Source organism: Mauremys reevesii, linkage group 3 (assembly GCF_016161935.1).
Source record: "Mauremys reevesii isolate NIE-2019 linkage group 3, ASM1616193v1, whole genome shotgun sequence".
Lineage (NCBI taxonomy): Eukaryota > Metazoa > Chordata > Testudines > Geoemydidae > Mauremys > Mauremys reevesii.
The window spans coordinates 201,262,027-201,277,427 of NC_052625.1; the positions used below are offsets into that span (position 1 = coordinate 201,262,027).

Below are 15,401 nucleotides of genomic sequence, written 5' to 3' on the forward strand. Positions count from 1 at the left end.
CCCCCACTCAGGCCAGTTCAGCAACACACGAGTAATTTCACTGTAGTACCTTTCAGAATTGGGACCTAATTCTTTAGTGGTTTAGTTTGCAGTGGTTTAAAAGGTCCAATCCTGCTCCCACTGAAGTCAGTGTGAGTTTTATTGATCTGAATGGGAGCAAGACTGGGCCTTGTACACCCAAACATAGGCCCTGATCCTTTTGAAAATTTTACCCATAGTCTGTAGTCAGGCAAAATTCCTATTAAGTTCAAATGGAATCTTCTGTGTGTGATTGAAGAGCGGGCCTTAAATTTATAGCAGTACAGTATAATTAAATTCATGGACTACTTTGGTCATTGAGTGAAAGAAATTTTTCAGGTAAGGGGAAACTTTTTGAGGGAAGAGTTCTAAATATTTGATGTATGATTTAAAGTATCTTGCCATCTGCCTGTGTGTTGTATAATTATCAGACTGACACATTTGTTGACAGGTTAACATGACTTGTGGATGAGGGGAAGCAGTAGATGTGATACATCTCGAATTTAGTAAGGTTTTTGATAACTGTCTCACACGACCTTCTCGTAAACAAACTAGGGCAACGTAGCATAGGTGGACAACTGATTGCAAAATCATACTCAAGAGAAGTTCCTCAGTAGGTTCATAGTAAAGCTGGAAGAGCATATTGAATGGAGGGCACCTCAGGGATCTGTCCTGGTTCCAGTTCTATTCAATATCTTCCATAATGATTTGGATAATGGCATCGAGAGTACCCTTACAAAGTTTGCACATGATACCAAGCTAGGAGGGATTGCAAATATTTTGGAGAACAGGATTAGACTTCAAAATGGATCTTGACAAATTGGAGAAATGGTCTGAAATAAATAGGATGAAATTCAATAAGGACAAATGCAAAGTACTGCACTTATGAAGGATGAATCAGTTGCACAAATACAAAATGGGAAATGACTGCCTAGGAAGGAGGACTGCAGAAAAGGATATGGGGGCTATATATGAATCATCAGCATAATACTGTTATAAAAAACTTATCATTTTGGAATGTATTATCAGTAGTGTTGAAAGCAAGACGCAGGAATTCTTTCCACTCTACTCAGCACTGACCAGGCTTCAACTAGAGCAGGGGTAGGCAACCTACAGCATGGGTGCCAAAGGCAGCACGTGAGCTGATTTTTAGTGGCACTCACAGTGCCCAGGTCCTGGCCACCAGTCCGGGGGGCTCTGCATTTTAATTTAATTTTAAATGAAGCTTCTTAAACATTTTAAAAGCCTTATTTACTTTACATACAACAATAGTTTAGTTATATATTATAGACTTATAGAAAGAGACCACCTGAAAACGTTAAAAATGTATTACTGGCACACGGAAACTTAAATTAGAGTGAATAAATGAAGACTCGGCACACCTCTTCTGAAAGGTTGCTGACCCCTGAACTAGAGCATTGTGTCCCATTCCAGGCACCACATTTTGGGAAAGATTTGGAGAAAGTCAAGAGGAGAGCAACAAAAATGATTTAAGGTGTAGAAAACATGACCTATGAGGAAAAATTGAAAAAATTGGGCTTGTTTAGTCTGGAGAAGAGACGACTGAGGGGGTACATAACCGTCTTCAAGTAGGTAAAAGGCTGTTATAAACAGGAAGGTGATAAGTTGTTCTCTTTAACCACTGATGGCAGGACAAGAAGTAATGAGCTTAAATTGCAGCAAGGGAGATTTAGGTTAGGCATTAGGAAAAACTTCCTAACTGTAAGGGTAATTAAGCATTGGATTGAACTCTACCTGGGGAGATCATTGGAGGCAAGTATCAGAGGGGTAGCCGTGTTAGTCTGGATCTGTAAAAGCAGCGAAGAGTCCTGTGGCACCTTATAGATGCATGCATCCGACGAAGTGGGTATTCACCCACGAAAGCTCATGCTCCAAAACGTCTGTTAGTCTATAAGGTGCCACAGGACTCTTTGCTGCTTTTACATCATTGGAGGGTTTATTAATAGGTTAGACAAACACCTCTTGGAGTCGTCTGAGTAATACTTTGCCCTGCCTCAGTGCAGAGGACTGAATTAGATGACTCTATCGAGGTTCCTTCCAGTCCTACATTTCTATGATTCTGTGATTCGGTGTATTACTGCTTTAAACAAAATCAAATTGACAAACGTTCCTCCACTCTAGTTGGAAAAGAGGCAAGCAAAAATTTTAAGGGTGGCTAGGTGTTACAGTAGAAAAACTATCCTATATTTTGCTGATCCACATGCCTTATACTGTAATTTTCTCCAACATAATTACGCTCTCTTCTCTGCAAAGATTTAATAACAGTGTAATGGCAAAGTCTATTACTATATTTTCACTTATTTTACAGAATATTGTAAAGTACATTTCCTAGTAGACCATAAAGTATTACCTTAAATTTAAAATTAAACTGCAATTGTCAAAATAAATGAATAAGGTACATTTTGTGGGTCTTTCTTTGTTTTGCTGATGCACAAAATTCTGTGATTGTCAATAGATGGTAGTTGAGGTTCTAGTGGGCCTGTGGATTGCTAATATTGTGTTAATAGAAAACACAGATACAGAACCAGTTTCTAGCATAATTTGTAGCACTATAAATCAGGAGTAACACCACAGACTTCAGTGTAGTTATTCTAGATTTATATCCATTGTCCCTCTCTCAAACACCCTACTATCTAATTGAGATACACTATGAAAGATAAAAAGAACAGGAGTACTTGTGGCACCTTAAAGACTAACAAATTTGTTAGTCAAAACTATGAAAGATGTAAATCTTTCATACAGTTAGTTCTTTTCGCCTGATTTGGAATCTGAAGGGCATGACTGTAAAAGCAGTTGTTTTTTTCCCTGAACGTCAGCTTTTATTTTATTTTTAGGTCAAGATGTTGTTTTCAAGTGCCTTGGAGAGAATATTCTTCAGAATGCCTTTGAGGGCTACAACGCATGTATCTTTGCCTATGGACAGACTGGTAAGTCATTGCAGAGTGTAAAAAGTGCTGTTGATGAGAAACGTGTTGTGACAGAAATAATTGTTCTTGGGCTAGATTTTGACATTGCTATATTGGGAAAAACCTAGCAATGTAGATAAGATGTGGGCTTTTTTCTGTTTATTTTGTTAGGGGGCTGAGGTGAGAAGGCATTTTGGAATAACATTGCTAATTTCTGGTGCCCTGCTACCCTGCTTTCCCACGCTGTGGATAAGCGTCTCCTGAATGTTCTGTGTTCATGACTGTCCTTGGGTTTGTTGTATTTTTATATTCTGTAATGGAAGATCCCTGACTCTGCATTTAGATAGTCATTGCTCATCATTTTTTAATTTGATAAACAAAGATGACTTGGCTTGTTCAGTTGGCTTACTTGCACTGTGTAGGTATGAAACTCAGGTAGGCATTAAATTGACGTCCATGATAAGGATGCATCTCTCTAAGTGCTTTCAATCAATTTAAGTAGCTTGGCTTTTCCTTTTCAGCTTGATTTAATAAGTAGGCCGCCCTTTTTACTTTGTCCTTTAATTGGTGTCTTGGTTCCTTTATATATAGAAAATTGTGTTTAAAGAATATTCAATGAAAAGTTCCAAACCATTCTTTGCCCTTCCCCCTTATTCCCATCACCTAAAAAAATCGGTTGTAAAAGCACTAACACTAGTTTCAAATGCACAGGGTCTGGAAAATCTTACACAATGATGGGTACAGCCGACCAGCCTGGATTAATCCCGAGACTCTGCAGTGGTCTCTTTGAAAGAGCACAGAAAGAGGAAAACGAAGAACAGAGTTTCAAAGTGGAAGTTTCCTACATGGAGATTTACAATGAGAAAGTCAGAGATCTCCTTGACCCCAAAGGGTAAGCAGTATACATATAGAGGATGCTTGACCTCGGACAATGTAACATGATCTTGTTTCCATGAGCTAAGGCTGTCTTCCTACCTTGCCCTAATGGAGTCCCTCTCAGGCATCCTATCAGGGTACAAGACTTATCCCTGTTATGGGATAGTGTTGTCTTCCTTCTGCCCCCTAGACCCCCCACAAATAGCTGCTATATTATTATTTAAAGGCCCAATATGTGCCAAACACTTACTCTCGTGCTCACATTGATTTTCATGAAGTGAGGTATGGGGAAATGCCAACACTGTGTGTATGGACAGGTGGTTTTTTTGTCTAGTGCACTACAACACTAAACCATTCTTGCTTTGAATGCTAGAGGGTCTCATCAACTTGTCTATTGCTTTGAATGGTAAGTTGATAAAAATTGTGGTTTTACTAAAAACCTTATTGTACTTGGATAGCTGCACTTTTATAAGTACAAATCTTTTTTTTTTTTTTTAAACAGAAGCCGTCAGTCATTAAAAGTTAGAGAGCACAACGTCTTTGGTCCTTATGTAGATGGACTATCTAAACTGGCTGTTGCCAGCTACAAGGTAAGGGACAATTTTAGGGACGGAATAGATCTTGAAACTGGTAATTCTTATAGTTGCTGCTCAAGTGTTGTTTATAGTAGCGAGATTATTTTTCTGTAATTAAGGGATTAAGAGAGAATATGCTTAAAGAAATCCTTTATGAAAGTCCTAAACATGTGAGTACCGCTCTTACCACCTAACATTGGGAAGAGGAAAAAAAAAAAAAGGAAATGGGAGATTTACAAGGCTGGTTTAATAGTTCTTCCTTACTGCAACCTTAACTTGTAGTCTCAGTAACCTAGGCTATACAAACAAAAACAGTTTGGACATGTAACAGGCTCACAGGGAAGGTTGGTGCATTGTCTTTGCTGGAGAAAGTAAAGACCAGATACCCAGCTATGTGCTTTGAGGCTTGATTAGGTCATTTCATCTCTCTGTACCTCCATTTCCTCAGATGGGAACACAGGATTAACTAGTTAGTATTTGTAAAGCACTTAAGATCCTTGGATGGAATGTACTAAATAAAGGAAGAGTATTATTGATAATCATTTAGCAACCCTATGTTCAACCTAAGTAATTCAGATTCTAAGGATTGTGCAGCACAATGTCTTCGTGAAGCTATTTGATATGCTGTCAGAAAAGCTAGTAAATATAAGATGGAATTACAAAACTCTTATGCCTCTAAGCAGACACATTTGCAATACAGAGGTTGGTTCATGAGTACTGTTATGAGCACCCTGTTAATTCTTCCAGCCCTTAATACTGGTTTCTATAAATAAAATTATTTCATGTACATTTTCCATACACACTACACAGCAGTCTTGCAAAATTCTACACACACAGCGCAGAAAAGCATTGTGGTTTTGTTTTGCTTTTTCCTTCCCCAGCATCATCCTGCTAAAGGTTGGGTGAATAGATTTTGTGTAGAGGCAGAAAGTCTGTGACCATTTTGTAAGATTGACGTACAACATGCAGCTCTTATGCCTCAGGGTGTCTCTGAGGCCACTGATGAATTGTGGCATTCTAGGGCTTCCCAAGCTTTTGTCCAGGAGAGAAACATCATAACCTGTTCTGTTGATTGTTTTGCTTTTATAAAATGTAAGGTTCTAGGCATGAATTAAAATGCATGTTAATGAAAAGCTCAAACTACTGAGTGAGCTAAAATGCTGCAGTATTGGGGGGAGGGATAGCTCAGTGGTTTGAGCATTGGCCTGCTAAACCCAGGGTTGTGAGTTCAATCTTTGAGGGGGCCACTTAGTGATCTGGAGCAAAAATCTGTCTGGGGATTGGTCCTGCAAAGCAGGGAGTTGGACAATATAACCTTCTGAGATATCTTCCAACCTGGATGTTCTATGATTTCACAAATGAAATGCCATTTTACTTTGTTCATTGCAGTAAATTAATGTTTTGTTCAGCCAGCCAACCAATAAAAAGGAATACAGTATCCCCCACCTTGAGACCCAAATAAAGTTAATGGATAACATATAAATAGTGATGTTGTTTAAATTGAGTTAGGCTCAGTGACTGTTTACTGCTTACCGTTTAACTTAAAATAGCACAATATTGTGATTTAATCTTTAGAGACTTAAAAAAAAAAATCAAACCCAGGGAGAAAGTTGTCTATTTTACATTTAACAAAATTATTTTTACTATCTATTGAAGTAGTTTAGTGAAAGCAATATTTGTGCAGATAGTGCCTAGTACATATTATTAAAGGCCTTACGATTTTATTTAGGACATAGAGTCTTTGATGTCAGAGGGTAACAAATCTCGAACAGTGGCTGCAACCAATATGAATGAAGAGAGCAGTCGGTCACATGCAGTCTTCAAGATCATCCTCACACACACACTGTATGATGTACAATCAGGGGTAAGTAGTAATGGGAGATTTGCAGGTAGAGACTTTGACCTCTGATGTCTAATCCAAGCTACAGATTCTAATCATGGCCTTTGTAATGTTTCAATAGACTGCTGTGCTTGTGCACATGTGTAATGAAGCTAGGTTTTTGTAGATGTTTTGATGGACGTGTAAGATTGAAATCTGGCTTTTGAAATGCAATGATATAAGGATGCAAGCCCAAAGCTGCAGTAGATTTAATGAGGATTCCTCAATCCTAATATCTGAAGCAATAAAACATGTATTTTAAAACAAGAGTTTGTAATGTAGATTTGGGGGCTAGATGGAAAGTAACACTTCTGCAAAACTGACTCAGTATCCTCCAGATCCCTCCTTAAAGCACCCCTTTGCCACGGTGCCTATAAAAAGCTTGACAATGGTCAGGCTGCTGATGTGCTGGAACCAGTGCCTATCACACTAACCAGTATTGTCTGTTTTCTTGTACTCGCCTATTGGTCAGTCTGTATCCATCTGTTGCCTCTTTTCTTATATTTAGATTGTAATCTCTTTGGGCACAGACTCTTGTTTTGTGCTGTTTGTACTGCACCTAACACAGCGGGGTCCTGTTCCATGACTGGGGCTACTAAGTGCTACAGTAATACTAGTGTAATAATAATAATGTGGGAGGGTGGGAAACTGAAGTGTTGGAAGAGTGTTTGAATGTAAAACTGGCTTTGTCCTTTACGAGAAAATATTTGATGGAGATATTTTGTGATGGTAGACTTCAGAATGAAGAAACCTTTGTGCAGGTATGAAGATTTCAGGTTGTAACTTTTTCATGGACTATTTCCAAATGTAGGTTTGCTAAAAATGTTACAAAGATTTCACCTTCTCAGTCAGGAGTACTTTCTTTCCTTTAATTTTGTTTACCTGTTTTTGATGAGAAAAGTATTTACTTTTCTGTTTTCTTAACCTCGGCAACCTAGCAGTGACGGCATAACAAATTTAACTTGAAAATACAAAAATTTGAGAGAACTTCTGCAGACAAACTTAAAACAAGTTTGATTAATCGTATTAAGCTACATTTGCCTTTTTCCTGTTAGCCATGTGGTAAGCCTGTGGCCTTTCTAAAGGCAAAGCTAAAAATGATCAGGTAACCAGTCTTGAGACAAAAGGAGTTGTGAAGCTTATCAGTCCCCAGGAGTCAGTAAAATAATCAGATGTAGGAATAGAGAGTATACTGACCAAATTTTCAGATAACACAAAGCTGGAGGTGAGGGGGTTGCAAACACTTGAGATGATAGAACAAAAATTCAAAGGGATCTTGATAAATTGGAGAACTGGGCTATAGACGACAAAATGAAATCCAGCGAAGACAAATGTAAGGTGCTACACTTAAGAAAAAACAAATGCACAAATACAGAATGGGGGATAACTGACCTGGCACCTGCCCTGCAGAGAAGTATCTAGGAGTTGTGGTTGATAAGAACTTCAACATGAGTCAACATGCTGCTGCTGCAAAAAAAACCCAAACCAAATGCAATTTTGGGTTGCATTAACAGAGACGTAGGATGCAAATCACAGGAAGTGATAGTACTGCTGAGTAGACCTCAGCTGTACTACTGTGTCCAATTTTGGTCACCGCTGTATAGAAAGGATGTAGAGAAACTGGAAAGGATACAGAGGTGAACGACAAAGATGGAATGCAATCTGTATGAGCAAAGGCTGAAGGAACTGGGTATGCTTAGTTTGGAAAAGAGGAGATTAAGAGGGATATGATAGCGATCTTCAAATACCTGAAAAGCTGCCATAAAATAGATGGAGAAAAATTGTTCTCTTGCCCCAGAGGACAGGCCAAGAGGCAATGGGTTCAAACTACAGCATTAGCAGATTTAGATTACAGCTCAGGAAAAACTTCCTCACTGTAAGAACAGTAGGACAATGGAGCAAACTGCCTAGGGAAGTCGTGGAAGGGCCTTCACTGGAGATTTTTCAAGAAGAGGCTGGATAGCCATCTGTCATGGTTTGTTTAGACACAAGAAGTCCTGCATCTTGGCAGGGGGTTAGACTGGATGACACTTTTGGTCCCTTCTAACCCTATGGTTCTATGAGTCTATGATTCTATGAAAAGTGAACAATGTAATGCCAGCTGAGCATCCAACATCACTGGTCAAATTTTCCCCTCACTTTGAGGAGAGTGTGGAAAAACAAATTATACTGAATGTAGAATTAACATAAAGCATTTAGCTTAAATGAGTTTTATTCTTTGGTTTCACACACACCCCCAATTCGCATCCCTCTGTCCCCCCGGATATGGGAGTGCTTGGGGTCTGGGAGTGATAGGTACAAGGCAGGAAATAGGTCTTTTCCGCTTGTGCTCTGTTTGCAGTCCCCATGGTTAATGGCTGAACAAAGAAGAACCAGAAAAAAACCCCAAAACTACTAATCATGTTCTGTATTTTTTTGTTGATTAAGCTATTTTGGGTTTTAAATAAGGGTTTTGTCCCTCTCAGCTCCACTGCTTTTATCTGATTCCCTTGATGAAATTTGAATTCTGGCCGCATTTTACCAGTTTGTTGTGGAAATATGTCACAGATTCAGTGTTCTGACTCCACTGCTTTATCTAATATGGGTTTGTGTGTGTGTGTGTGTTCACGTCACCTGCATAATTTAGTGAGATTTTGTCTGCCTTATATTTGCTGACTGTTGAGTGCCTAAAAGTGGTATTCATCTGAATAGCTGATCTATACAGTAGGGTTTTCCCCCAAAGTGCTCTCCAACTCCTGTTCTCCATTTCCTTATTTCCCTCTCCTCACATCCTTAATCTTTTTCTTGTCTAACCATTTTCTCTTTTTCATTCTTTAACTCCCCTCATCCCCACCCACCATGCTCTATTTCTCTCTCAATTCTATTTCCCCCCCAGCCTCCAGATCACTCTCTTTGCTATGTCATATTCCCTACAATGCTGTACTTTTCATGGTTCTCTAGTTTTTCTGTTGCTACATTGCATTTCTGGTTTCTTTGATGCTTCTGGTTAGGCTTGGCCCAAGATAGTTGTTTTGCTTTCCTCTTTCCCTTCTTGTCCTCCAGTTACCACCCTGCTGACTATGCAGCTATATGAATTTCTGGAACACTGGGCTTCTGGCCTGGCTTTTTTTTCTGCTGTCTTCAGATTCTGAAATTAGATGATCCAACATGCCACTGTGCTATGAGATAGAAGAGCAGCGTGCTTGGAGACAAAGTTTCATTTTCAGAAGTGCCTACATTCCAGTGGAAAAAAATAATCTAATTGATTTTTTTTCCAATGAGACACAGGTACTTTTGAAAATGTAATTATACTCTTAGCATTTGCATACTATGGTTTTGGGAGCTAAGAAAAAGCTTAAGATACTCATTAATTTAAGAGAAGTCCAAATCCCAGGTTGAATGTTTGAAAAATTTATTTTTGGTCCAGCTATAACTGGCAAGAGTAATAAGAATTTATGATAAAACTTCTATTGGGTTAAAGTTGAGAGTTGAAAGTTTTTTAATCAGCTTGAAATTCCTTCTTTAAGGAGAAGGTCTTTGGAGGGGACGTGAGAAACCTTCCCTGTCATCTTAGTATTTTTGTAAATATCTGCCCTTTATAAAATGTGGAATTATTACATACTTCCTGCTTTGCTCATTCTTATTTTCAGAGTGATGGAATCTGAGCACTGGACTGGGAATCAGTGTCAAAACTGAGGGGCTGTTTATGCTACAAGCACTACAGCAGCACAGCCATGGTACTATAGCTACGTTGCTGTAGTGTGTGGGTTATTTATGTCGCTGTAGTAAATCCACCTTCTTAAGAGGCAGTAGCTAGGTTGATGGAAAAATTCATTTGTCAACCTAAAGGTGTCTATAGCAGGACTAAAGTCAGCCTGTCTCTATCTCTCAAGGGTAAGAATTTTTCACACCTCTGAGTGGCATAGCTAAGTCATCCTAAGGTTTAAGTGTACAGCAGACCTGAGATTCAGGAGTCCCTGACTCCCACTGTCGCTTTGGACAAGCAACAGTTTTCTCATCTTGAAAATAGGAATCAAAGTTAGAGATGTTGCCCCCGATTAGATTGAGCATCCGGATCTGTGACTCCTGGTCCATTGCCTGTGTTCCCTCTTCCCACTCTTCTTGCTTTATACCTGTCTGATACTGGCTGCATTCCTCCTTTCTGGTATTTAGGTGTCCAGCTAGTGGTCTTGGAGTTCTTGATGCATCCCACATTACCACTTTTGAGGCAGCAACTAAAGTAATAGAAGGATTATTTTTGATTCAAAACGCTATGTTTTAATGTTCAGTACTTGTTATAATCTTTATTTTAAAATGTGTCGGATAAAAGGTCGGAAGTAATGAATAGAACCTGCATTCTTATTTGAAAACGTGGCAAACTGTGAAACTTAACTAGAAGTTTGAGTGAGTAAAATCTTTTAACAGTAACTCTTCTCTTGTCCATTCCTCAGACATCGGGTGAGAAAGTGGGCAAACTGAGTCTGGTGGACTTAGCGGGCAGCGAAAGGGCAACTAAGACTGGTGCTGCAGGTGACAGGCTGAAGGAAGGAAGCAACATTAACAAGTAAGTATCAGAGGGGTAGCCGTGTTAGTCTGGTTCTGTAGAAGCAGCAAAGAATCCTGTGGCACCTTATAGACTAACAGATGTTTTGCAGCATCCGAAGAAGTGGGTATTCACCCACGAAAGCTCATGCTGCAAAACATCTGTTAGTCTATAAGGTGCCACAGGATTCTTTGCTGCTTCCATTAACAAGTAAGGCTTTTCATGATTTTTCTGGATGCTGTTTTTGTTAAAGTAGGCAATAAAGGAAAGCGACATCAAACTTCTAATGCACTGTTTAATCAATACGATTTCTGCAAGGTACTTGTAACCAGTTCAGGCTTTTCTGAGGTTGTTTTGTATTTCAATGCTATTTCTATAGAAATTCTCAAGTGATCTGTGCACATTTTAAGTATTTAAGATGTGTTTCATGCTTGTTTATACTCCCTGCAACAGTTATGCATGTAATTTGTGTTGCAAGGACATGATTATAAAGGCTGAAAACTTTTTATCTTATGAGTTTCTCGCATAGAAAATTGATACATTGCTAAGCAATGTAGCTTGTGTTGGAAGAGAATATTAGTGGAAATGCCACTGGCTAACTTTTTTTTTAATAGCTGCTTTTTTGGAAAAGCAGGGTCTTGCCTTACTTCTGACACTCCTGCACTTGCAGTTATCTTCATGAATAGAGACTAATAATTATGGCAAATTGATGTGTACAAAAAGGGGACTAGATGGAGGCCACCAAACTAAATTTCATTTGTCTGAAGTGGGTGTTGGATGGGCAAGGGCTGTTACTGCTTTAGGTATTTGTTACACTGAAGATGTAGGTACTAATCAGATAAACATTAATTCTGTGAAACTGAGATAAAGTTACACTACTGAAATGACAATGGTTGGAAGGCTTTTGTTCTTCTTTGAGTGATTACACATGCATTCCACTCTTGGTGTGTGCGTGCCATGAGCACAATGGTCAGAAATTTTCCCCTTGGCAGTACTCATCAGACCAGCTCAAGTGCCCTCTGCTGCCACACTGCACCACATGCACCCTCGATAATCTGTATGTTGTTCCCTGATAACCAGAAACTTCTATGCTTAAACTCTGTACCGTTCACTTTGTTTTTAACATCTTAATAAAAGGCAAAGCCACTCCTGGCCCCCCTTAGTTCCTTCTTGCTGCCCATGACAGTTGTTAGAATCTGGTCTTGCTTTAGCAAGTTCTCGGTGTGTTTTTCTTGTATACAGTTACCTAGTTACATAGTTCTTGGTGTGTGTTAGTGATAGATAAGTTTGTTTAGTATCCGTTAGTTTTTTCTCAGTTCCCCAATTTTGGGGTTCCGTTTGTCAGTACCAAGGAATTCCTCAGTCCCAGGCTTCAGGCCCTGTCTTTCTTACTCAAAGCTGATGCCTACAAGCAAGCTGCGCTCTAATTGTTTAAAGTGTTTTGGTGAGACTCACGTTAGGGATCTGTGCCAGATTGAAAAGGACTTCAAGCCAAGAACCAAAAGAGATGGAGAGGCCAGGCTGAAGTATCTTTTGACGGAGGCTGCTCTGAGCACACCTTCAGAGTCTTGTCGGTCAGAGAGGGTACTGAGCACTTTGGCATGTGTGAGCAGTACATCTCCATTGCTGACTGAGTCCTGGCACCGCTCATCCTTGTGGGTGCCCAGGAAGAAACAGCATTGGAACTCTCACTGAAGGACTGTCTGGATATGTGGACTCCCTACTCAGACCCTATGTTACCAGCACTCCCAGCTATCTCCGTGACACCACTGATTTCCTGAGGAAACTACAATGCATTGGTGACCTTCCAGAGAACACCATCCTAGCCACCATGGATGTAGAGGCTCTCTACACAAACATCCCACACACTGATGGAATACAAGCTGTCAGGAACAGTATCCCTGATGATGCCACAGCACAACTGGTTGCTGAGCTCTGTGCCTTTATCCTCACACACAACTATTTCAAATTTAATGACAATATATATCTCCAGATCAGTGGCACCGCTATGGGCACCCGCATGGCCCCACAATATGCCAATATTTTTATGGCTGACCTGGAACAACGCTTCCTCAGCTCCTGTCCACTCACGCCTTCTCTACCTACGCTACATTCCTGACATCTTCAACACCTGGACCCATGGGAAGGAGACTCTAGAAAAATTCCACCATGATTTCAACAGCTTCCACCCTCCATCAACCTCAGCCTGGACCTATCTACACGGAGGTCCACTTAATAAGTGGTGGTCACATTACCACCCTATACCGAAAACCTACAGACCGCTATGCCTACCTTCATGCCTCCAGCTTCCATCCCGGGCACACCACAAGATCCATTGTCTACAGCCAAGCACTGAGGTACAACCGTATCTGCTCTAACCCCGCAGACAGAGACCAACACTTAGAAAATCTCCACCAAGCATTCTCAAGACTACAGTACCCACATGAGGAAATAAGGAAACAGATCAACAGAGCCAGATGTGTACCCAGAAGCCTCCTACTGCAAGACAAGCCCAAGAAAGAAACCAACAGGACTCCACTGGCCATCACATACAGTCCCCAGCTCAAACCCCTCCACATCATCAGGGATCTACAACCCATCCTGGACAATGATCCCACACTTTCACAGGCCTTGGGTGGCAGGCCAGTCCTCGCCCACAGACAACCTGCCAACCTGAAGCATATTCTCACCAGCAACTGCACACCGCACCATAGTAACTCTAGCTCAGGAACCAACCCATGCAACAAACCTCGATGCCAACTCTGCCCACATATCTACACCAGCAACACCATCACAGGACCTAACCAGATCAGCCACACCATCACCGGTTCATTCACCTGCACGCCCACCAATGTAATATATGCCATCATATGCCAGCAATGCCCTCTGCTATGTACATCGGCCAAACTGGACAGTCTCTAAGGAAAAGGATAAATGGACACAAATCAGACATTAGGAATGGCAATATACAAAACCTGTAGGAGAACACTTCAACCTCCTGGCCACACAATAGCAGATTTTAAGGTGGCCATCCTCCAGCAAAAAAACTTTAGGACCAGACTCCAGAGAGAAACTGCTGAGCTCCAATTCATTTGCAAATTTAACACCATCAGTTTAGGACTAAACAAAGACTGTGAATGGCTTGCCAATTACAGAACCAGTTTCTCCTCCCTTGGTTTTCACACCTCAGCTGCTGGAACAGGGCCCCATCCTCCCTGATTGATCTAACCTCGTTATCTCTAGCCTGCTTCTTGCTTGCTTATATATACACACCTGCCCCTGGAAATTTCCACTGCTTGCATCCGAAGAAGTGGGTATTCACCCACGAAAGCTCATGCTGCAAAACATCTGTTAGTCTATAAGGTGCCACAGGATTCTTTGCTGCTTCTACAGAACCAGACTAACACGGCTACCCCTCTGATACAGGAAGAAACAGAAGCCTTCCAAAGACATTGCTGGGAGAGGTAGATTTCTGATCCCTAAGTCTGCCAAGAGACGGGGCAAAGTGATGAATAGAGTGCAATCAAAATCGAAGCACTCCTCCACTCACTTTTTGGATAAAATGGCACCATTGATTCAGGCATTGAGGCAGACAACATTGAGTCCAGGGCCCAGAGCAGCACATTTATCATCTGCAGCATCATCTTAGTCTCTTGTGTACTGGTCAGTGACTGTTCCAGTACCATCCATGCCAGAGGCATTTGCAGCTGCAAGGAACTTGTTGAGCTTATCGGCACTGCTGTCCCCAGTGGGGCAGGAGATCTCTCCTACAGTATAGGTAGACTGTTCAGCATCAGCCTCTTCAATGCAGCACTCGGTATCAAATCAACCTCCCATGTCCCTAAGCTATCATCTGCCTTTACCATCCAGAGGGAAGCCAGTGATGATGGCTTCTCTTTGTTCTTCTCTGGACTCTTGGCAGCAATCTCCAGCACCAACTGAAGTGGCCTCTCCATGGTCAGGAGATGCCGATTCTTCTTACTTGGAGGTTGGCTCTTATGTCTCTCAGCCACAGTGTGTGGCTCGCCGCTCCTCTCCTATACTTTACCAGCGAGGATACTGTGGAACAACTATCAGAGGGGGCCCAGCCTTAACCTGTGCTAGCTTCCTCTCATCCCTCACACATACTCCATTAAGCAGTTCCTCGGGAGTATCCTTGCCCCCTCCTGATGACTACAGGGCTCTCCAAAAGATCCTAAAAAGGGTGTCCTCAGCATTGGACATTCAAGTAGAGGAGGTTAAGGAGTTTTCTCACTGCATCATTGACATTCTGGCCCCAGCTATGCCATCTCAGATGGCACTACCAATCGATAAGGTGATTTTAGCATCCATCAAGGCTCTAGAACATAAGAACGGCCATACTAGGTCAGACCAAAGGTCTATCTAATCCAGTATCCTGTCTTCTGACAATGGCCAATGCTAGGTGATTCAGAGGGAATGAACAGAACAGGTAATCAAGTGATCCATCCCCTGTCGCCCGTTCTCAGCTTCTGGCAAACAGAGGCTAGGGACACCATCCCTGCCCATCCTGACTAATAGCCATTGATGGACGTATCCTCCATGAACTCTATCATATCCTCTTCCACCGCCTACCCTCCCCCCCC

General features: G+C 41.1%; 1 protein-coding gene across 4 annotated transcripts in view; it reads left to right on the top strand.

The window, feature by feature from the left end:
* Positions 1-15,401, top strand: part of KIF13B (kinesin family member 13B) — a 200,953-nt gene that overhangs the window by 76,695 nt on the left and 108,857 nt on the right. For all 4 annotated transcript variants that reach the window (XM_039530153.1, XM_039530150.1, XM_039530151.1 and 1 more), the window contains 5 exons: positions 2,874-2,966; positions 3,657-3,837; positions 4,324-4,411; positions 6,126-6,260; positions 10,706-10,818. In XM_039530153.1, the coding sequence (XP_039386087.1) occupies positions 2,874-2,966; positions 3,657-3,837; positions 4,324-4,411; positions 6,126-6,260; positions 10,706-10,818 (610 nt within the window). The remainder of the gene's footprint in view (positions 1-2,873; positions 2,967-3,656; positions 3,838-4,323; positions 4,412-6,125; positions 6,261-10,705; positions 10,819-15,401) is intronic.